Genomic DNA, 24,660 nt, shown 5'->3' on the forward strand with positions numbered 1-24,660 from the left:
CAGGATTGTGTGGAGGCACAGATCTGCAGAAGGGGACAAAACATTTTTGTTGCACTGAAAGTTCCCAAGAGCTCAGTGGCCTCCATAATTCTTAAAAATGGAAGACATTTGGATCAACCAAGAATCTTCCTAGACCTGGCCACCACACCAAACTAATTAATCCGGGGAGAAGGGTCTTGGTAAGAGAGGTGACCAAGAACCGAATTGTCACTCTGGCTGAGATCCAAAGATCCTGTGTACAGATGGGAGAAACTTCCAGAAGGTCAACCATTACTGCAGCCTCCACCAATCTGGGCTTTAGTGGCCAGAAAGAAGTCTCTCCTCAATAAAAAGACACATGAAAGTTTCCAAAAAGCACCTAAAGGACTTTCAGACTGCGAGAAACAAGATTCTACGGTCTGATGAAACCAAGATGGAACTTTTTGGCCTTAATTATAAGCGTCATGTCTGGAGGAAGCCAGGCACGGCTCATCACCTGCCCACTGGTGGGGGCAGCACCATGCTGTTGGGGGCAGGGAGACTGGTCAGGGTGGAGGGAAAGCTGAGTGGAGCAAACTACAGAGATATTCTTAATAAAAACCTGATCCAGAGCTGTGGACCTCGGACTGGGCTAAAGGTTGACTTTCCAACAAGACAATGACCCTAAGCACACAGCCAAGACAACACAGGAGCGGCCCAGGGACAACTCTGTGAATGTCCTTGAGTGGCCCAGCCTCAGCCCTGAACCCAATGGAACTTCTCTGGAGAGACCTGAAAATGGCTGTCCACTGAAGGTCCCCAACCAACCTGACAGAGCTTGAGAGGAACGGCAGAAAATCTCCAAATCCAGGTGTGCAAACCTGGTGGCATCATCCCCAAGAAGATTGGAGTAAAGGGTTTGAATGGCAATGCAAGATTTTAGTTTTTCCTTTTCAATAAATTAGCTTTAGATTTCCAACAATCGGTTCTCATTTTCTCAAACTTTTTTTTAATTTTAGCACGAGGCCCATCATACCAAAATGTGAGAAAAAGAGAAAGGGTCTGAAGACTTTCCTAAAACACTGTAAACATAAAAGCGCAGAGAGATATGTGGACAGTAAAAATAAAATGGAGTCACAGAGGAGGAGGAGTTGCATCCTCAGACATAACGTGTGGTACGTATGGTGCTTGTACCTGGTGTACGACTTCCCGGGACCTTCATGTAGAGCTGCACCGTGTTCATCCCAAGGATTGTATGACCCACGTGGCTTAACATGTTGGCATTAGATGTCACACGCATGAAGGATGGAAGCTTTAGCAGCTCCTGCAACTGAGGCTTCCACCTGCATCACAAGACAGAGAGATGTTAGGGGTGGAGGAACATAGCCCAGAGCGTCGGTGGAGTCGGAGACAATACAGATAGCGGAGGATTAAGCGTCCACCTTCTCGTCTCACCTTTTAGGGTCAGAGAGGTCGATGTTGGTTCCAAATTTAATAATATGAGGAGTCTTGTGCTCAGTGTTTGTGCTGAAGGGAAAGAGAGAACATCATCAATGACGGAGGTTTAAAGTGGAATACTTTATGCCATGTATTTGGAGATTGGAGCATTGTCTATGGCAACGGTAAGTAGAAAACTCCTTAAAAAACATGTCTGCAGGATACTTGATATGGTGCTGCACGTAAGACCAACCAGCAGGTGGCAGCAGCGAGTTGTGGGGTTGAGCCCTGCGGCTGGAAAGTCATTTACAAATACAGGGATGATTAAGCTCCTCCCTCTACTCCGATTCATGCAGGAAAAACTACCTACACTGTAAAGACACTTACCTGGGGGGTGGGTTTTCTGTGGTGCTGTCGGGTTCGATGGTCTCGTTGGTCTCGTCGTCACTGTCTTTGTCTTCCTGTAAAGCGGTAACAGATGAGATCAGGATATGGCACCAATGGAGCCCACCTCTGGGACCCGCTCCTATCTCCAGAATGGGGCCCCTGAAGTAAAGAAGCGCACACCGTGCAGGTGCGGCCGCCCTCTACTTGCTTCTATGGGAGTTCTGAAAATAGTTCAGCACCCTTGGTGGCCCCATTATGAAGACAGGAGCGGGTCCTAGAGGACGGACCTGCACCTATCTGACATTGGTGGCATATCCTAGAGATACACCATAAATGTCAACCCCTTTAAAGGGAATCGGTCACTCTGATTCTGTCCATTATCTGCAGCGTTACATGAGAAGTCCTGCAGATGAGGAGGCCAGATCACTATTTATTTTCCTACTGTCCCCTGTTGCACTGAAATACATTGTCAGGACTGCTGCGCTGTTCTAACATGATGGAGAGGACTCATGCGCATGCGCAGCAGTCCTGACAATGTATTTCAATGCAGCTCTGAGCGCTGACAGCAAGGTAATGGGGGTAAAATAGTGATCTGGACTCCAAATCTGCTGGACTACTCAGGTATCACTGCAGATAATGGTCCAAAATCGGGGCGACAGATTCCTTTTAGGTGTTACTGCTGCTATAGTAACGAGTAACGACTGCCTCGGCTGAAATACATTACCTGCAAAGACTCTTGGAAGGAGGAGGCCTGGTACTGGGCATATTTGGCGATGGTTGTATGGGAGCGGCTACTCTCACAGTGCCAGACTTGGCGAGTCCCAGAAGGGTCCCAGTTTTCGTCGGACGGCTGCTGCACCTGAGTACGGACCTCTACTGTGTGTTCTGAGTTTGCCTCCACCAGGGTCTTCGTGGAGAAGAGGCCGAGATCTGATGAGGAGAAAATAGTGTGAGATCATCCTGCAGCAGCAGCAGCAGCACTCCGCCAGCCTCCCTTCTCTATATGCCCTAGATGTAAACGGACTACAGCCAAAGTGTAGGGAACGTACTCAGCCTCAGGGATCCAGCCAGCCCGCGAATCACTGTGATCGGGTTCTTGGGGTCAGTGCAGAACTGGAACAGAACCGGGGAGAAGGCGTCTCTCTTACTCTCCAGCTGTGAAAGTAAAAGAAGAAGCTCAGAGCAGCAGATAGACCTAGGGCACGATTCTGTATCACCCTGAAGTGGGAGGGGCAGACTCATAGCTCCTTCTATATGTATCACCCTGCAGGAGGAGGGGCAGACTCATAGCTCCTTCTATATGTATCACCCTGCAGGAGGAGGGGCAGACTCATAGACCCTTCTATATGTATCACCCTGCAGGAGGAGGGGCAGACTCATAGACCCTTCTATATGTATCACCCTGCAGGAGGAGGGGCAGACTCATAGCTCCTTCTATATATATCACCCTGCAGGAGGAGGGGCAGACTCATAGCTCCTTCTATATGTATCACCCTGCAGGAGGAGGAGCAGACTCATAGCTCCTTCTATATGTATCACCCTGCAGGAGGAGGGGCAGACTCATAGCTCCTTCTATATGTATCACCCTACAGGAGGAGGAGCAGACTCATAGCTCCTTCTATATGTATCACCCTGCAGGAGGAGGAGCAGACTCATAGCTCCTTCTATATGTATCACCCTGCAGGAGGAGGGGCAGACTCATAGCTCCTTCTATATGTATCACCCTACAGGAGGAGGAGCAGACTCATAGCTCCTTCTATGTGTATCACCCTGCAGGAGGAGGGGCAGACTCATAGCTCCTTCTATATGTATCACCCTGCAGGAGGAGGAGCAGACTCATAGCTCCTTCTATATGTATCACCCTGCAGGAGGAGGAGCAGACTCATAGCTCCTTCTATATGTATCACCCTGCAGGAGGAGGGGCAGACTCATAGCTCCTTCTATATGTATCACCCTGCAGGAGGAGGGGCAGACTCATAGCTCCTTCTATATGTATCACCCTGCAGGAGGAGGGGCAGACTCATAGCTCCTTCTATATGTATCACCCTGCAGGAGGAGGGGCAGACTCATAGCTCCTTCTATATGTATCACCCTGCAGGAGGAGGGGCAGACTCATAGACCCTTCTATATGTATCACCCTGCAGGAGGAGGAGCAGACTCATAGCTCCTTCTATATGTATCACCCTGCAGGAGGAGGAGCAGACTCATAGCTCCTTCTATATGTATCACCCCGCAGGAGGAGGGGCAGACTCATAGCTCCTTCTATATGTATCACCCCGCAGGAGGAGGGACAGACTCATAGCTCCTTCTATATGTATCACCCCGCAGGAGGAGGGACAGACTCATAGCTCCTTCTATATGTATCACCCTGCAGGAGGAGGGGCAGACTCATAGCTCCTTCTATATGTATCACCCTGCAGGAGGAGGAGCAGACTCATAGCTCCTTCTATATGTATCACCCTGCAGGAGGAGGAGCAGACTCATAGCTCCTTCTATATGTATCACCCTGCAGGAGGAGGGGCAGACTCATAGCTCCTTCTATATGTATCACCCCGCAGGAGGAGGGGCAGACTCATAGCTCCTTCTATATGTATCACCCCGCAGGAGGAGGGGCAGACTCATAGCTCCTTCTATATGTATCACCCCGCAGGAGGAGGGGCAGACTCATAGCTCCTTCTATATGTATCACCCTGCAGGAGGAGGGGCAGACTCATAGATCCTTCTATATGTATCACCCTGCAGGAGGAGGAGCAGACTCATAGCTCCATCTATATGTATCACCCTGCAGGAGGAGGAGCAGACTCATAGCTCCTTCTATATGTATCACCCTGCAGGAGGAGGGGCAGACTCATAGCTCCTTCTATATGTATCACCCTGCAGGAGGAGGAGCAGACTCATAGCTCCTTCTATATGTATCACCCTGCAGGAGGAGGAGCAGACTCATAGCTCCTTCTATATGTATCACCCTGCAGGAGGAGGAGCAGACTCATAGCTCCTTCTATATGTATCACCCTGCAGGAGGAGGGGCACACTCATAGCTCCTTCTATATGTATCACCCTGCAGGAGGAGGAGCAGACTCATAGCTCTCTCTATATGTATCACCCTGCAGGAGGAGGAGCAGACTCATAGCTCCTTCTATATGTATCACCCTGCAGGAGGAGGGGCAGACTCATAGCTCCTTCTATATGTATCACCCTGCAGGAGGAGGAGCAGACTCATAGCTCCTTCTATATGTATCACCCTGCAGGAGGAGGGGCAGACTCATAGCTCCTTCTATATGTATCACCCTGCAGGAGGAGGAGCAGACTCATAGCTCCTTCTATATGTATCACCCTGCAGGAGGAGGAGCAGACTCATAGCTCCTTCTATATGTATCACCCTGCAGGAGGAGGAGCAGACTCATAGCTCCTTCTATATGTATGACCCTGCAGGAGGAGGAGCAGACTCATAGCTCCCTTCTATATGTATCACCCTGCAGGAGGAGGGGCAGACTCATAGCTCCTTCTATATGTATCACCCTGCAGGAGGAGGGGCAGACTCATAGCTCCTTCTATATGTATCACCCTGCAAGAGGAGGAGCAGACTCATAGCTCCTTCTATATGTATCACCCTGTAGGAGGAGGAGCAGACTCATAGCTCCTTCTATATGTATCACCCTGCAGGAGGAGGAGCAGACTCATAGCTCCTTCTATATGTATCACCCTGCAGGAGGAGGGGCAGACTCATAGCTCCTTCTATATGTATCACCCTGCAGGAGGAGGGGCAGACTCATAGCTCCCTTCTATATGTATCACCCTGCAGGAGGAGGGGCAGACTCATAGCTCCTTCTATATGTATCACCCTGCAGGAGGAGGAGCAGACTCATAGCTCCTTCTATATGTATCACCCTGCAGGAGGAGGGGCAGACTCATAGCTCCTTCTATATGTATCACCCTGCAGGAGGAGGAGCAGACTCATAGCTCCTTCTATATGTATCACCCTGCAGGAGGAGGAGCAGACTCATAGCTCCTTCTATATGTATCACCCTGCAGGAGGAGGAGCAGACTCATAGCTCCTTCTATATGTATCACCCTGCAGGAGGAGGGGCAGACTCATAGCTCCTTCTATATGTATCACCCTGCAGGAGGAGGGGCAGACTCATAGCTCCTTCTATATGTATCACCCTGCAGGAGGAGGGGCAGACTCATAGCTCCTTCTATATGTATCACCCTGCAGGAGGAGGAGCAGACTCATTCAATAACTTACATAAATGCTGGGTGTTGGAGGGTTCAGCTTCTCTCGGGGAAGGTTCCTCTCCGTTCCCACGGGAGGCTTCACAGACATAGAAGGAAGGACGTAAGACTCTTTATATTTCCCCTTCAGCACCATATTCCTGTACGATAAAAAACAAGAAACGATTGATGAGAAAGGGACAAGACAAATGTGGATAAAGACATCATACATACTGTATATTGATATACATTTCCTCATCGTCATCCTACAGTCTTACATCTTATGCTCCAATGTAGAACAGCTTAGGAAATCTCTGAGAAGTAGTCCTTACACCCTGTATGCTGTGAATGGCTGGGACTGCTGATCAGGACATTACATTAAGGAATTTCCATTCACTGATTTCTTCATCTGCAGCTAAACCAGTCAAGCAACTACATATATACCACCCCACCCGTTCTGTGCGTCGTACCTGTTGCTGCGATGGATACTGTAGTCTTCTAGGCTGGAGAACAGTATGTTCTCTCTGCTGCTCTGTCTCTCCTCTTAACATCAAACCCCTGGTTATGGAGTTCCCTCCCCCTAAATTCATGGGGAAGGGGCCGTCTGAATTCGCCAAAACAGATAATAGCTGCCTGCCTGGCAACCATTGCAGACATCAAGATCCAATGGAGTGGCTTCTGAACACCACTTAAAGGGTAGCTCTACTCATAAGCATCATGTTTTTTAACTTATGACTCATAGATATCACAATTAGAATTTGGTTGACTGCCACTTGAAATGCTGAAGTGCCCCCTAAAAGCCTAGCTAAGTCCCTATAATTCAATGGCCGGGGTGAAGCCTGGAGCACGGCAGCCACTTCACTGCCGGACCAGGCAGAAATCAATGGATGTAGCCATGTCACGCTTCACCCCTGCCGGCAGTGAGCGATCCTGACTGGTGAGGGGTCCAGGGCTAGGACCCCACCAATCACGCACTCATGGCCTATCCTTAATTCTTTGAGGGGGAACAGGACATTTCCATAAAGACACCCCTTCTCTACAAAGCACTCACTTGGTAGCCTTGATGATTTCAGCAGCTGTATGGTTAATGGTCAGTTCACTGGCCATCAACCTCTTCTCCTCCACCTCTGATGCAATGAAAGTCTCACGGTCGCCACTCTCCACCTTGATCAATCTTATTTTCAGCTCCTTTGGTGGTCCCTCGGTGAAGGGTCTCATCTTCAGCAGATCAGAACTTGGTGTACCATGGGAAGTAGGAGTTGGAGCAGAGGCAGGAGCAGAGTGTGAGGAGGACTGGTTGTGATGGCCATCCTCCGCACATCTTCTCCCGCCTTCTGCCTTTCTTCGATCTCCTCCTGATCCTTGTTTCGAAGATTTAGGAGCATCTCTACTCTGGCTCTGAAGGTCCAAGTTTCCCAAGATTTGCCTCTCTGTGTCCTTCTGCGAGCGCCTTTCTTTCGATCGCCTGCTTCTGTCCCTCTTAGGCTTTCGATGCCTCCTGTCTTTCTTTCTTCTCTCGTCCTTGCTTCGGGTTGGGGCAGGAAGAGACAGGGTTATCCTCTCCTGAGGTCTCTCGGCTTCCACAGCTTTTACGCTCTCTCCTTGTGATTCTGCTACAGTCGTGGGTGAATCGCCAAGTAAAAGTCGGCCATCACTTTCCACCATTGCCATTTCAGAAGAGGTACTTTCATAGGTGTTCTGGGTCTCTGTACATTGTTTGGGCAATTCCCGTTCAGTCTTTTCAAACTCCTTGACGGGTGTCTGCACTTTCGAGATACATTCTCCGGCTGATGCAGTCGGAGTAACATCAGTTTTCTCAGCAGGAGACTTTATCTTAAAAATCTTTTTTAGTTCTCCGTCAAGCGCCTTGCTAGGTCTTGGTGCTGGTTCTATTGTTTCTTGCTTACGTTCCTCTTTTACTTCAGTCATCTCGACAGTCCATTGAGGTTCTGGATTCTTCTCGGCCATGTTTTTAGATTCCTCCTTTACACCAGAGGTTTCAAGCTTTCTCCCAGTCACACAGTCTGCCTTCATGGCATCAAAGACAATTTCAGGTTTAGCTTTAGTAGTGGAGTCCTGGTTGTGAGCACCCCAAATGTGGTCAAGTTTAATTTCAATTGCTATATCGGGTCTTTGTGCTCCTTTCTCCTTCTCATCCTTCTCCCTGGATCGACTGCTCCCAGACCCCATTGTGCCTTCCACCAAAGTTTCACAAGCACGTGCTATATCCTCCAAAATGTCTGTCTCAGTGCGGACACCAGGCCTTGTTGCTGCCACCCCTTCGCGTCCTGTTACATGTGAGGTAGACGCGGCTCCAATCTTAGAGTCCCAGGCCCGATGTGAGGTAAATTGGGCAGTGTATGGATCAACATTACGCTTGCTCACTATAGTAGCACCAGTAAAATAGGACGAACCCCCTCCAGTTTTGAGGCTGTGTCCTCCACGGTAGGAATACTTCTGCCCCTCTAGAACACTTGCCAGGGATTTGAGGACGCTATTGCCCCCATGTAGAGCAGGTTTAGCTTCACTAACAGCTTCTTGCCCCAGTATTGCTTTTTTAGGTCCATAGTAATGTATCTCCCCAGATTTGGGTTCTGGTGGCTTGGTACCAGAAACAGGGTGAGTTGGACCACTGAGGTGGGGTGTTGCTCTGGTCTCTGCTGGTGGGCAGACGGGAGAGGCAGAGGAATTAAAGTCCTCATCACTAGAGCTGCCGCGCCTTTCCTCCTTTTCTATTGACTCATCAAGCATCTTCATAATGTCCTCCAGCCCCTCTGGTAAAATCTTTGAGAACTCTGTGGCTTCCTCAAAGGGTTCGGCCAGCTGTCCAGCAGGAAAGTCAAAGAGCTGATTGCATCCGGAGGGCTGTTCTTTCACTTGTTCCTGTTCTTTGCTCTCTGGCACAGCTGGATTTGGACTTAAAGACTTCTGAGTCAAGACTGAAGTGGGTGTTGTAGGCGGAGCAGCTAAACCCAGCACCTGAAGGTTTCCTGAGGTATCTTTGTGGTAGGTTGTAGAAGAGGAACAGAACGAGGCTTTGTCCTCTTGAGCTGGTGACCTCATTCCACCTGAATAGCTACCCTCGGACATCGAAAGTCCATGGCTTAAGTGTTTGCCTTTGATGTCCAGCTCTGGAGACTGAGGGCTTTTCTTAATCTCTTGTTCTATTACCTCCTCATTCTTTGGGGCAAATAACCCAGATTTATCAATTTTTTGCAGGCTCTTGAGAACATGATCCAGGTTGGCATCCTGGAAGGCCTCAGACCTCGGCCTGACTTTGCTGGTGGTGATGACCTGAGTTTGATGATCAAAGACGCTGCCCCCTGCTGCGTTATCACAAGGTGAATAGTAACCCTCTTCTTTGACGGTAACATGACTATCCCCATAAAGAATCTCTTCCAGTTCATCTTCACTCTTCGACTCCTCCTTGACTGGGGCTGGCACCCAGTTTTGCTGGAGAGAAGGGGTGGAAGATGGCTGCGGTTGGAGTGGCAGGCATATAGTTTTCGGTGGGTCTGGCTCTTCTGATGGTGGGCAGATACTGGACGTGGTATCCACTGGGGATGGCTGGAAAAAAAAAAGAACGATTAAACAAAAAATAACTTTTCAAGCTTTTTAATGTATGCAAGGCTACTGACTAATTAGAGAAACACTTACAGAGGGCAATTCAGTCCTAGAGGTCTTCTGTGTTGGGATGCGGGATCTTCTCTGGTCGTAAGGCACGTGGAGAGGAGGTGGTGCTGGAATGACCTCCGCAGGTGACCTCTGACACCGAGCCTCACTAAGGTCACTTGCAGGACGGGGCTGCTGGTGTAGTGGTGGTGGTGGACGTGCGGGGCAGTATGAAGAATAAGTGGGAACGTGGGGTGGAATGCGGGGATCCTGCCTCTCACGACGCTCCCCCCAGGGCTCGTGGTTAAGTGGGTTCCAGACATTCGGTTTTGTGGGTGCTTGGTGGTAAACATTGCCGGGACCCCCTGGCGGAGAGTGCAGACTGAGGTTACCCCTTCTTTGCTGGAATGTGAGAGAAGAGAATGACCGTCAACCTCGCTGAGAACAATTTTACCATGTGTTCTACTGCTGGCTCTCTCTCAGCACTGTCCTAACACATTAGCTGAGCTTCAACATGGCATTACCTCCTGCTGTACTACCGCAATACAGCAGATGACTGGGGGAAAACCATGGTGAATACGCTGCGCATGCAGACTTTGAGATGAATTTGCAGTGGATTTGTAAGCTAAGACAAGGAGTGGATCCCAAGTATACGGGGGGGGGGGGGGGGGGGGGGGGATGCATTGGAAAGATTTACGCTTTTTTCTCTTTTCTGGATCCACTCTTGGTTTTGCCATCAAAATACTGAAGCTACTTATCACATCTGCAATGTTGGAATGAGGCCTAAAGACCCATATAACCTGCTCTCACCTGGTCAGGGCTTCCACTCCGTCGCCGTTTCATGGGCTGCTCATCTCCTCCAAGCTGATTGTGAGGGGGTGACTGGAGTGACGGTGGATCAGCACTGGAAACGGGGCGCTTCAATGGTGGGGGTCCTCTTTTGCCTCCAAAATGCCTTTTTTGCTGACAATAACAAAATCGGAGAAATGGTACCAAAACCTAATAAACCCCCAACTTATTTAAAATCATTTGTGACTCTGGGCTGCTCACCTCATGGTGCATCAGGTCCCACACTTGTTGCAAGCGAGGCAGGGATTTGGGCCGATGGTGGTTCCAGAGGTGAGTCTAACAAACGTAAAAAATAAATAAAAGGGATGTAAATACAAGAAAGAAGAACAGGAAGAGAAGAGGGGGTCGGGAGGAGAGTGCAAATATACTGAAATGTTCCCCAAACTGGTTAATCCTTTTTTTCCCTCACCAGGAATTGAACTCAAAAATTTCAGTTTTGTTTTCATTACCGCAAAGTGTCATGGTGAAGCGTGGCAGTAGCATGGATGTGTAAGGGAAGTGCAATGGGGTCAAGCCTATGGAAAGGGCTACGTAAGACTTGGTGCAACGACAAGGACACCCTTAGATTGCATTACGTGTTATGTAGTACTAATATATCTCCAATGCGTGGGAAGAACCTGGTTCTCCTAGAGATCAGGGATTGCCCAGGATTCAGCAGCTCACCCTCTTTAGCAGAGAGGGATCACACGGGGTCCTCTAATAAATTAGGAGAGAAGGGTCCCGATCACCAATTAACTCGGAATACTCCAATAGGCCATACGATTACTCTAAAACTGGACCTAACAGCAAGTAGAGTAAGCAGAGTCCCATACCTGCTGCAGCCGAGAGATGTGAGCGTTCAGCTCGTAGCCACCATGGAAGCGCGCGGCGGCCTGGTAGCAGCGCACAGCATCCTCCAGTTCCTGCTCGGACTCATAGATCTGACCCAGCTGCTCCCAGATCTGTGGCTGCTTCTCGTCGCGCAGGAGGAGCTGGACGCAAGAATGTACCCGTTCCAGCTTCCCGAAGCGATGGCCAGGAGGAGAGCTGAAGGGCAAGAGCACAAAGACAATGAGAGACGGGACAACATCTAAATTAACATATGCTAAGGGTCAGAGGATGAACATAAAGGGGCACGGCTCCCAGGCAATTGTAGGGGGAGATACCAACAGCTGGACCTCCTTATAAGCATTAAAAGGCAGGCTTGATAATACAGTATGACAATACAACCCACCCCACCAGCGTACGCCCACACCCAGACACTTACCCGAGAGGGTAATAGGGTTTGCTGGGGTGGCCAATGTTTGTCACATGACTAGACGATAAGTGTGGGGGCAGCTGAGGTTGGTTAAGGTTGGTAGAGCATCTGAGAGCGAGATAGAAGGAGACAGAGGATGAAGCAGAGTGTGAGGTACACGGCTCTTACTACACGCCAGGTATACGCGGCGGTACATTTTATTACACCGCTGCTGTGACCTTTATATCTAATGTAATATGAACCAATTTCAAGAAAAACTTCCTCACCTGCCCGAAGGGAGCCATGCCCGGGGGTGCGCAGGGTTCCATGTGGAGTTTATTCCACTGATGAAGGGGTCACGGGGAAAGCGGGATCCAAACTGGTCCTGTGAGCGATACATCCAGACTGCTGGAAGAGCAGAGCCGTGTTATATCCGAATGACATGTCACAAGTCAGCTCAGTGCAAAAAATAAAAGGATAAAATACATACCGATTCAATCCGTGGGGTTTCACAGGTCGAGGTGCAAGGGCAGCGGAGATAGCATGATTTCCTCGATCAACAAGAAAGTCTATGGAGAAAATGAAAAAAAATAAAAAAAGTAAATAGTGTATCTTCTCACAATCAGACACTAGATGGCAGTGTGAACTATTCATAATCCTATTGAGATTCCAGGATAGACACTAGGGGGCAGCATACATATTGTCCTCCAGACAGCATTAGAAATTATGTCATCTAAAATGCAAAGACAATGTAATATTTCACATAGACCTGGTGACATTTACTAAACAAAAAAATACATCCTAATAAGTATTCAATTTGAGTCTGCCCCTCCTCCTGCAGGGTGATACATATAGAAGGAGCTATGAGTCTGCCCCTCCTCCTGCAGGGTGATACATATAGAAGGAGCTATGAGTCTGCCCCTCCTCCTGCAGGGTGATACATATAGAAGGGAGCTATGAGTCGGCCCCTCCCCCTGCAGGGTGATACATATAGAAGGAGCTATGAGTCTGCTCCTCCTCCTGCAGGGTGATACATATAGAAGGAGCTATGAGTCTGCCCCTCCTCCTGCAGGGTGATACATATAGAAGGAGCTATGAGTCTGCCCCTCCTCCTGCAGGGTGATACATATAGAAGGAGCTATGAGTCTGCCCCTCCTCCTGCAGGGTGATACATATAGAAGGAGCTATGAGTCTGCCCCTCCTCCTGCAGGGTGATACATATAGAAGGAGCTATGAGTCTGCTCCTCCTCCTGCAGGGTGATACATATAGAAGGAGCTATGAGTCTGCCCCTCCTCCTGCAGGGTGATGCATATAGAAGGAGCTATGAGTCTGCCCCTCCTCCTGCAGGGTGATACATATAGAAGGAGCTATGAGTCTGCTCCTCCTCCTGCAGGGTGATACATATAGAAGGAGCTATGAGTCTGCCCCTCCTCCTGCAGGGTGATACATATAGAAGGGAGCTATGAGTCTGCTCCTCCTCCTGCAGGGTGATACATATAGAAGGAGCTATGAGTCTGCTCCTCCTCCTGCAGGGTGATACATATAGAAGGAGCTATGAGTCTGCCCCTCCTCCTGCAGGGTGATACATATAGAAGGAGCTATGAGTCTCCTCCTCTTCCTGCAGGGTGATACATATAGAAGGAGCTATGAGTCTGCCCCTCCTCCTGCAGGGTGATACATAAAGAAGGAGCTATGAGTCTGCCCCTCCTCCTGCAGGATGATACATATAGAAGGAGCTATGAGTCTGCTCCTCCTCCTGCAGGGTGATACATATAGAAGGAGCTATGAGTCTGCCCCTCCTCCTGCAGGGTGATACATATAGAAGGAGCTATGAGTCTGCTCCTCCTCCTGCAGGGTGATACATATAGAAGGAGCTATGAGTCTGCTCCTCCTCCTGCAGGGTGATACATATAGAAGGAGCTATGAGTCTGCCCCTCCCCCTGCAGGGTGATACATATAGAAGGAGCTATGAGTCTGCCACTCCCCCTGCAGGGTGATACATATAGAAGGAGCTATGAGTCTGCTCCTCCTCCTGCAGGGTGATACATATAGAAGGAGCTATGAGTCTGCCCCTCCTCCTGCAGGGTGATACATATAGAAGGAGCTATGAGTCTGCCCCTCCTCCTGCAGGGTGATACATATAGAAGGAGCTATGAGTCTGCCCCTCCTCCTGCAGGGTGATACATATAGAAGGAGCTATGAGTCTGCCCCTCCTCCTGCAGGGTGATACATATAGAAGGAGCTATGAGTCTGCCCCTCCTCCTGCAGGGTGATACATATAGAAGGAGCTATGAGTCTGCCCCTCCTCCTGCAGGGTGATACATATAGACGGAGCTATGAGTCTGCCCCTCCTCCTGCAGGGTGATACATATAGAAGGAGCTATGAGTCTGCTCCTCCTCCTGCAGGGTGATACATATAGAAGGAGCTATGAGTCTGCCCCTCCTCCTGCAGGGTGATACATATAGAAGGGAGCTATGAGTCTGCCCCTCCTCCTGCAGGGTGATACATATAGAAGGAGCTATGAGTCTGCTCCTCCTCCTGCAGGGTGATACATATAGAAGGAGCTATGAGTCTGCTCCTCCTCCTGCAGGGTGATACATATAGAAGGAGCTATGAGTCTGCTCCTCCTCCTGCAGGGTGATACATATAGAAGGAGCTATGAGTCGGCCCCTCCCCCTGCAGGGTGACACAGCTGTGCAGGGGGGATGTACGGGGTGTGATGATGACATCTCTCGGCCTACACATGGCTGACTCAGCCCCCGGGTCACACACAGAGAGGTTACTCAGCGTACAGACGCCTCCCATGTGTCACCCACCACACACACGTATGACATCATACAGGGGGGCACATTGTGATGTGTTTCAGTGACTGGACATCTGAAGTGAGGGGGAAGACGATGACTACTTCCAGACATGTACTCAAAAATCAGACACCGTGATGAGTAAATATCAGCAGCAGAATGGGACCTTAGGATAAAAGATGTGACTCCCTGACGAAGAACACCCTCCCCCCCCTCACCCGACCTGCTACATGACTCACCTTAAAGGGGAGCTCCACTTTAAACAATCCCTAACTATTTGAAGGGTCCCTTGACAGTAAACTGATCATGGATCAACTCCAACTGGTACTCAGATGCTACATAATTTCCCTACAGCGCCACCACAGGGAAAGTGAAGCATTACACAAGTCCAATCAGATAACTGTGAAGAGCGCAACTGCATCTCATAGACAGACAAAGGGCTGGACATTCCTTTTAAACCTGACATATACATGAGAGACAGAAGTCTCATCCTGGAGCTTCTCTGTAAGACCTTCTACAGGAACATAGACTGTGTCTGTAACCATGGAGACACTACTACACCATGACCTGTATATACAGCCCAGATCCAGTATATACACTACTACACCATGACATGTATACACACACAGCCCAGATCCAGTATATACACTACTACACCATGACCTGTATATACACACAGCCCAGATCCGGTATATACACTACTACACCATGACATGTATATACACACAGCCCAGATCCAGTATATACACTACTACACCATGACATGTATATACACACAGCCCAGATCCAGTATATACACTACTACACCATGACATGTATATACACACAGCCCAGATCCAGTATATACACTACTACACCATGACATGTATATACACACAGCCCAGATCCGGTATATACACTACTACACCATGACATGTATATACACACAGTCCAGATCCGGTATATACACTACTACACCATGACCTGTATATACACACAGCCCAGATCCAGTATATACACTACTACACCATGACCTGTATATACACACAGCCCAGATCCAGTATATACACTACTACACCATGACCTGTATATACACACAGCCCAGATCCAGTATATACACTACTACACCATGACATGTATATACACACAGCCCAGATCCAGTATATACACTACTACACCATGACATGTATATACACACAGCCCAGATCCAGTATATACACTACTACACCATGACCTGTATATACACACAGCCCAGATCCAGTATATACACTACTACACCATGACATGTATATACACACAGCCCAGATCCAGTATATACACTACTACACCATGACATGTATATACACACAGCCCAGATCCGGTATATACACTACTACACCATGACATGTATATACACACCGCCCAGATCCGGTATATACACTACTACACCATGACATGTATATACACACAGCCCAGATCCAGTATATACACTACTACACCATGACATGTATATACACACAGCCCAGATCCAGTATATACACTACTACACCATGACATGTATATACACACAGCCCAGATCCAGTATATACACTACTACACCATGACATGTATATACACACAGCCCAGATCCGGTATATACACTACTACACCATGACATGTATATACACACAGCCCAGATCCAGTATATACACTACTACACCATGACATGTATATACACACAGCCCAGATCCAGTATATACACTACTACACCATGACATGTATATACACACAGCCCAGATCCAGTATATACACTACTACACCATGACATGTATATACACACAGCCCAGATCCGGTATATACACTACTACACCATGACATGTATATACACACAGCCCAGATCCAGTATATACACTACTACACCATGACATGTATATACACACAGCCCAGATCCAGTATATACACTACTACACCATGACATGTATATACACACAGCCCAGATCCGGTATATACACTACTACACCATGACATGTATATATACACAGCCCAGATCCAGTATATACACTACTACACCATGACATGTATATACACACAGCCCAGATCCGGTATATACACTACTACACCATGACATGTATATACACACAGCCCAGATCCGGTATATACACTACTACACCATGACATGTATATACACACAGCCCAGATCCAGTATATACACTACTACACCATGACATGTATATACACACAGTCCAGATCCGGTATATACACTACTACACCATGACATGTATATACACACAGCACAGATCCAGTATATACACTACTACACCATGACCTGTATATACACACAGCCCAGATCCGGTATATACACTACTACACCATGACATGTATATACACACAGCCCAGATCCAGTATATACCCTACTACACCATGACATGTATATACACACAGCCCAGATCCAGTATATACACTACTACACCATGACCTGTATATACACACAGCCCAGATCCAGTATATACACTACTACACCATGACCTGTATATACACACAGCCCAGATCCGGTATATACACTACTACACCATGACATGTATATACACACAGCCCAGATCCGGTATATACACTACTACACCATGACATGTATATACACACAGCCCAGATCCAGTATATACACTACTACACCATGACATGTATATACACACAGCCCAGATCCAGTATATACACTACTACACCATGACATGTATATACACACAGCCCAGATCCGGTATATACACTACTACACCATGACATGTATATACACACAGCCCAGATCCGGTATATACACTACTACACCATGACATGTATATACACACAGCCCAGATCCAGTATATACACTACTACACCATGACATGTATATACACACAGCCCAGATCCAGTATATACACTACTACACCATGACATGTATATACACTCAGCCCAGACCCAGTATATACACTACTACACCATGACCTGTATATACACACAGCCCAGACCCAGTATATACACTACTACACCATGACATGTATATACACACAGCCCAGATCCAGTATATACACTACTACACCATGACATGTATATACAGTCTCTGTAAAGTGTTAACAAGAAAACTCCACCTTGCTCTTAATTTCCCCGTATTTTTCCCTCCGCCCACAGACCACGTTTGCCCGGGGCTTCCCCCGTGCGTCACCGCGGTGTCTGTCTCACACAAGCGTTCAGTAAGTTTGAAGGGGAAATAGTTAAGTCAGCCAGAGGGCTGGAGCATGGAATGAATGGGCCTGGCAGACAAGGGGTTAGGAAAAACAGAGATCACATGACCATTTAACGCCAAAGAAGAGCGACACTGTGTGAGAGCGCGTGCCTAATACAACCGTAGGGGGAAAGAGTGAGACACGGCTATGAGACAGAAGACACAGAGAGACAGTCACTAACAGGTAGACTACAAAGATGGCCCTAAACTTGTGAGACATAGACGGGAGGCTGATAGACAAAGAGACAGGATCAGAAAACACTAGACAAAGGGGGAGACCGACAATGCGAGTCAGTCTAAAACAAAAAGGACGGTACAAACTCTACAAAGAGATAGATAGCAAGCAAGTACAAGAGACAGTTCAAGTGCGAGACAGCAGGTTAAGTAAGAGACAGGATGGAGAAGGACAGGTCACTGATGAAAGACCGCGAGGAACAGTGACACACAATCGTAGAGTAATGAAAACACTGACCCTGGGCACCCGTCACCACACCACCCAACTGTGTGAAGATAGTCAAGATCCCAGCTGTCACTCACCTCAGGGACAAAGAGACAGCTGCCATGGGAGGGTCATGAAAGCACTCTGGTTACCCCTCCTCAAACTCCACCTAGACAAGTTGTGTGTGACAGACAGCTCCCGGCAAGACGAGACAACCAACTTCAGAGCAGCTCGTGTCCCAGCCCCGTCTGTTCCCGTGAGCTCGCTCTTTTGAGTTTGTCGGATGTTCTCTCACGCTCCTCTTCTTCCCCAACCAAGCTCCACCCTCCCTCACCTCCGCCATCAGTCATACAGAGCAGTTTAAAGGGACACTGCTGATGTCATACACCCCCAGAACACACCCACCATGGGATTCCCTGACTACACACCACTCCCACACCCAACCCACTTCTTATTTAAGGTGGAACGGACTGTGCTTTAAAAACTTAAGGCACACCGAGTCAACGTCTTACACAAAAAACCGTGTAGACTTAATCCGACCGTGCTCGTCACAATGGCATGCCAAGAATCGAGCAGACAGGCAAGCGTGATAAAATGCTTGGATCGTTCTGACGTGTAGGAACTATTTGTTTTGGCTTTTCTGAAATGAACTTCTTGAGTGACTCGACCACCCTCCTGGCTCGCCAGAAGTCATGGCATAGATCTTTCGGTCAGGCTGGAAATCGTAAGGAATTACTGAGAAGAGTCTTACAATTTTGACTTGGAGTGTGTTATACCACGACTGGCACCAAGATCTATGAATTTGAACCAAGAAATATTTAAGTGTATGTTGGCCTGTGGTCGTCTGGACATCTAAGGTCACGTTTGGAGGGGTTACAGGGCACTACTCAAGAGGACTCGAAGTCTTGTGGCTTACATGGACAAGACGGTGAGAGGAGGTTCCTGGGATGTACTAAGACATAGGGGGCGTACAGCAACCCTGGTAACCAGAGTGGGCAGGTGTCTGAGCGAATGACGAAGACAATGGGGCTTGTGACACGGGAAGGATGTCGCCTCCATAAATACAGCGTGTCAACAGAGGACTTGGGAGTTAAGAGAGGGGGAAGGAAGTGACATCAGAGACACACAGAGGAAGGGACGAGGGGGGAGAGAGAGACACAAAGGAGTACGAGGAAAAGAGAAGAAAAGAATGGAGGGGGAGAACGTCGAAAGAGACAGATGTGGGAGGAGAAAGCCACAGAAAGAGAGAAGCGAGCAGAAGATAAAGGGGTGAGAGGAGGGTGTTAGGGACACAGACAGGCAGGAGATGGGTTGAATTTGGGGAGATGGGACTAGACAAAGACAGAAGGACTGGAGAAGGGAAAATGCGGCAACATACGCAGGAGAAGAGAAACGAGCGAAAGAGACGGGGAAGAGGGTTCAGGGGCCAGAAGAGCTGTGGGGTAACTAAGACAAAGAGATAGGCTCAAGTTTGGGAAGTGGGGGCTCAGGGTTGTCTTTCACACCCACCGATAACCCCAAGATGGACATATCTATTTACATAACACATGGCTGAGGCAGACGGATGAGGTCACTGTACAACGCGCGTGCCGCAAGGGGCGAGACATTCTGTTCTCCCATCCATGAGGGCATTCAAGGGAGACGGCCGTCATGCAGTCGTTACACAACGTCACAACGTTAACCCGTCCCGGAGTGGATCACTATTCCTAAAAATAAAAAAACTTGGCTGGAATAGGAATAGCTGCGACTATAAATAGTCCAACATTCTCATCAGACTTAAAAATATCCGAAGCGAAAACCGTGACCAAGTGCGGAGTTTGTTTTTTTCCGCCCTCGCGTGACTGTATAAATATATCAGTGAATCTAAAGAGTCACCGATTATAAAAATAAAAAAAAGGGCTACGGGGCATCACTAATAAAAACCCACGCGGTGATGCTCTGTAATCCGGGCGGTTAGCAGAACACCTTTAACTTTTTGTGATTTCCAAGAAGCCTGCAGAGCATTCGTGGCTCCTCCGCAAAGCATCTAGCCTTATTCCCATAACAGCGGTGCACTTCTATCTTCTCAGAAACAAACATTACGAAAAACTTCTCCTTTACATTAAAACTTTCACAAGTCTCCGAGAACTGTTGTGCACACGTGTGACATAACTCGGACGCGGAGGTGACAACCTCTTCGAAAATGCTTGTTAAGGTGGAAGCGCTCGCGGAGAATCCCTTCAGATACAGAACCGAACTTTTATCATTTTAAGAGCAGAAATGACCACACGCTTCTGTAATTTGTGGCAGGTCTCGCTCCTCACTACCGAGGATCCTTAAAATGTTATTTTATTATAATTCAACATAAAAAAACAAAAAAAAAAAAACAAACAAACAAACACTAGTTACTTATCTCTTTTACAAAAAGGCTCCAGTAGTGAGATATTCTCTTTATTTCATCATAATGGTGCCACCTGGTGTTTAATCTGTATAGTAATGGGCACGTCCACCTACTGAGGTGATAGCACATGCCTAGTTTTATCTTTCAACTGTCACCAGGTTTAGAAGTTGTGACAGTTACAGGGAGAGAGCTGCAGCAGAAAGCACGTGGCTCCTGAGCTGTGATAGGGACAGAACTGCAGCAGAAAGCACATGGCGCCTGAGCTGTGATAGGGAGAGAACTGCAGAAGAAAAGACACCCCCCCGCCCGAGCTGTGATAGGGAGACAGCTGCAGCAGAAAGCACGTGGCTCCTGAGCTGTGATAGGGAGAGAACTGCAGAAGAAAAGACACGCCCCCTGAGCTGTGATAGGGAGACAGGAGCAAAGACACACCCCCCTAGATCTGATAGGGAGAAAGGTGCAGGAGAAAAGACACGCCCCCTGAACTGTGATAGGGAGACTGCTGCAGGAGAAAAGACACGCCCCCATAGATCTGATAGGGAGAAAGGTGCAGGAGAAAAGACACGCCCCCTGAACTGTGATAGGGAGACTGCTGCAGGAGATAAGCCACGCCCCCATAGATCTGATAGGGAGAAAGGTGCAGGAGAAAAGACACGCCCCCTGAGCTGTGATAGGGAGAGGGCTGCAGCAGAAAGCACGTGGCTCCTGAGCTGTGATAGGGAGAGAACTGCAAAAGAAAATACACCCCCCTGAGCTGTGATAGGGAGACAGCAGCAGGGCAAAGACACGCCCCCCTAGATCTGATAGGGAGAAAGGAGCAGGAGAAAAGACACGCCCCCTGAGCTGTGATAGGGAGAGGGCTGCAGCAGAAAGAGCAACCCCCTTGAGGAAGGACACACTCTTGTGCTGTCAGCCTGAAGATCATCTAGGAGGAGCAATGTGGACATCTCTGGATCCATGTGAGGTACAGGTTTGGTTCCATCTTTGTTACAGATTGTCACGTACTATATGATGCCCGATTTTCACTTTTTACATCAATCATGGAACAACCCCTTTAAAGGGAACGGGCCACCTTGTTTTCTTTCCCTAAATTTGTGCCATTTAACATCTTTCAAACCATACTCCTGCGTGAACTATCCCAATATAACATTTTACCTATAATCATGTTATAATACTGGGTGCTATAATATGCTAATAACCTATGAATAGTCATCTGAGCGGGGCCAATCCAGCGTGTAATCACGCCCATTGTGGCTCGATCTACATACTACATGGTGTCCTAAGTCATTAAAAGCCATACTGAAATCTGTTGAGTTTGGGATCCCGGGCATGGGCAGTGCCAAGTACCCTCCCCAAATGAGATAGCTGGCCAGAAGTGTCCATCCCCTTGTGAGTTCTTGGCCATTCAGCAGAGCCAAAACCGGTCACATGACACATATCCCTGGAAAACATTCTGTTTCTAAGCTGTCAGGGTGAGTAAAGATCAGATCCTTAAGCCCAATGTATGGCACTTGGGGAGCCATAGTACAATTGAACCCACCACCATATGTCACCGCCGCCTGATGTCCATAGGGCAGGGGGGCTATAAAGGACACAACATATGCTTAGAATATCATTTGTCCAACCATTTCAAGTCTCAAATTCCTCATTATTTTAATCCGGGGTATGAACTGCTTCTGGTTCATGTCCATCCTAATTGGCACTGACTTATCCATGCAGGGCCCAGAGGAACATTAGCCCAACAACGCTTACCTAAAAGAGAAGTTTCCTGATAATTAGGTCAGGTGCGGGATCATGGTGCTGAAAGTGTAAAGGGATTTTTCTGGATCAGGATAGATCATCAATAGCAGATTGTTGGGGGGCTGACTCTTGGCATGTGCAAGACTGGACTGGTCCACCTGCTAGCCGTCTACTTAGCAGCAATGATGCAGGATATTGCAGCTTCGTCCCATTCAAGTGAATGGAATGAGGCTGCAATTTCCTGCAACCAAACAGATGGTGTGCAGGTAGAGGAACTGATAAAGAAGAGACCGCAGTGCTTGCACATGCACCACAACCCCCTCAAACAGCTGAGAGTGTGGCCACACATCAGATAATGATGGGTAGGTCACCAATATACTGATCATACTATAAACTGTGATAAGCAGGGTGTTCTTGAGGTGATCGATAATCAGTTCTCACCTCTCCTGTGTTGTCTCCTGTCCTTATACTATAAACAGTGATGAGCACAGTGCTCTAGTGGTGATAATCAGTTCTCAACTCTCCTGTGTTTTCTCCTCTTTTATACTTGTGATAAGCTGGTTGTTCTAGTGGTGATAGATAATCAGTTCTCATCTCTCCTATGTTCTCTCCTCTTTTATACTATAAACAATGATAAGCGGGTTGTTCTAGTGGTGATAATCAGTTCTCAACTTTCCTGTGTTCTCTGCAGTCCCTTATACTAGTGATAATCAGGGTGTTGTAGTGGCGATAGGTAATAAGTTCTCACCTCTCCTGTGTTCTCTCCTCTTTTATACTAGTGGATCAGCTGGTTGTTCTAGTGGTGATAGATAATCAGTTCTCATCTCTCCTGTCTTCCCCTCTGTCCTTATACTACAAACAGAAAAAAGCATGGGGTTCTAGTGGCGATAGATAATCAGTTCTCACCTCTCTTGTGTTCTCTTCTGTCTCATACTATAAACAGTGGAAAGCAGGGTGTTCTAGTGGTGATAGATAATCAGTTCTCATCTCTCCTGTGTTCTCTCCTCTTTTATACTATAAACAATGGTAAGCAGATTGTTCTAGTGGTGATAGATAATCAGTTCTCAACTTTCCTGTGTTCTCTGCAGTCCCTTATACTAGTGATAATCAGGGTGTTCTAGTGGCGATAGGTAATCAGTTCCCATCTCTCCAGTGTTCTCTCCTGTCCTTATACTATAAACAGTGATAAGCACAGTGCTCTAGTGGTGATAATCAGTTCTCATCTCTCCTGTCTTCTCCTCTGTCCTTATACTAAAAACAGAAAAAAGCATGGGGTTCTAGTGGTGATAGATAATCAGTTCTCACCTCTCTTGTGTTCTCTTCTGTCTCATACTATAAACAGTGGAAAGCAGGGTGTTCTAGTGGTGATAGATAATCAGTTCTCTCCTTTCCCTTATACTAGTGATAAGCAGTTTGTTTTGGTGATAATCACTTCTCACCTTTCCTGTCCCTTATATTAGGTATCTTCACGCTGCCCCGTGGCCTTTAGTTACAATGCCAGAAACTGTGCTGCACATGCTCAGTAGTGAAGACCAGAGGATAACGTTCACTACTGGGCACCCCTGCAGTCTTCTCAGAACTGCTAGACCGGACCGGAAGACTGCATTAAAGGTGTTTTTTCACAGGTGCCCGCAGCCCATCTCCACTATGAAAATAATCATATTTACTTTCTCCATGCCGCTCTGGTCCTGTGTGTCCATCTTTCAGTCCACAGTTTGTTTACTTCCTCCCCGACACGGATATGATCATTTCCTCCATTGCAGCCAACTGGCTTCAGTGGTGAGGTTTCTTGTGGACGTGTCACTGCTAAATCCAGTCATTGGCTGCAGTGGAGCAGATGTGGTAAACAAGCTGCGGACTGACTCAGGACCGGAGCAGCTGATAGCAGGTAAGTATGAATCTTTCCATGGCGGAGGCTGCGGCTCCGGTGAAAAGCCATTTATCCCCAGACAAACCCTCTATGGCAGCACTGGATACGGCAGTGCCACTTCTTCTATGTTTCTCTTATTCCTATTTAGACTTGCACACGATTCTCCCCATTTCCAGGACATGCATTTATAGCTTTATTAGCTTTTTCTGAGGACAAATTAATAGATTTCTTATAATTATTAAGTCTATAGAAGTGTTTTACAGTTATTACATATTTAGTTACAGGAATTCAGAACATTTCGGGAATTTAGGAAATTGTATCCAATAAATATAGTTTATGTTCTATCTAAGTAGCCTGATTTACTTACATGATGGTGAGAAAAGCCCGATGTCACCATTTTACTTCAGGAAATGTCTCATTACTAAATTACTGACCATTTATGAAGGAGTCTGAGGGTGATAAAATGCAGGAGTCAGAGCCTTAGCCCTGTGGCATAAAAGAGTTTCCTTTTTCAAGAAGCCCCCTCACTCCATCTGAACACACCAAACCACATTTATAGCAAATGAA

The 24,660-nt window shown here is 47.6% G+C and overlaps 1 protein-coding gene across 6 annotated transcripts in view; it reads right to left on the reverse strand.

Annotated features, from left to right (window-relative positions):
* KDM6B (lysine demethylase 6B) overlaps nucleotides 1-24,660 on the reverse strand; it is a 49,783-nt gene that overhangs the window by 7,161 nt on the left and 17,962 nt on the right. Inside the window, exons 1-15 of one of the 6 annotated variants that reach the window (XM_040415215.1) lie at nucleotides 18,202-18,365; nucleotides 12,162-12,240; nucleotides 11,959-12,076; nucleotides 11,702-11,800; nucleotides 11,268-11,481; nucleotides 10,657-10,731; nucleotides 10,417-10,569; nucleotides 9,652-10,008; nucleotides 7,046-9,561; nucleotides 6,029-6,155; nucleotides 2,832-2,937; nucleotides 2,507-2,712; nucleotides 1,783-1,856; nucleotides 1,414-1,485; nucleotides 1,153-1,301 (exon numbers count right to left, since the gene is read on the reverse strand). In XM_040415215.1, coding sequence (XP_040271149.1) covers nucleotides 1,153-1,301; nucleotides 1,414-1,485; nucleotides 1,783-1,856; nucleotides 2,507-2,712; nucleotides 2,832-2,937; nucleotides 6,029-6,155; nucleotides 7,046-9,561; nucleotides 9,652-10,008; nucleotides 10,417-10,569; nucleotides 10,657-10,731; nucleotides 11,268-11,481; nucleotides 11,702-11,800; nucleotides 11,959-12,071 — 4,261 coding nt within the window. In that variant the 5' untranslated portion in view covers nucleotides 12,072-12,076; nucleotides 12,162-12,240; nucleotides 18,202-18,365. Of the gene's footprint in view, nucleotides 1-1,152; nucleotides 1,302-1,413; nucleotides 1,486-1,782; nucleotides 1,857-2,506; nucleotides 2,713-2,831; nucleotides 2,938-6,028; nucleotides 6,156-7,045; nucleotides 9,562-9,651; nucleotides 10,009-10,416; nucleotides 10,570-10,656; nucleotides 10,732-11,267; nucleotides 11,482-11,701; nucleotides 11,801-11,958; nucleotides 12,080-12,161; nucleotides 12,241-18,201; nucleotides 18,366-24,660 lie in introns of those variants that run through there. The other 5 variants (XM_040415214.1, XM_040415212.1, XM_040415213.1 and 2 more) reach the window with 5 other exon arrangements.

This window comes from Bufo bufo, chromosome 1, assembly GCF_905171765.1.
Source record: "Bufo bufo chromosome 1, aBufBuf1.1, whole genome shotgun sequence".
In the NCBI taxonomy this organism is placed as follows: domain Eukaryota; kingdom Metazoa; phylum Chordata; class Amphibia; order Anura; family Bufonidae; genus Bufo; species Bufo bufo.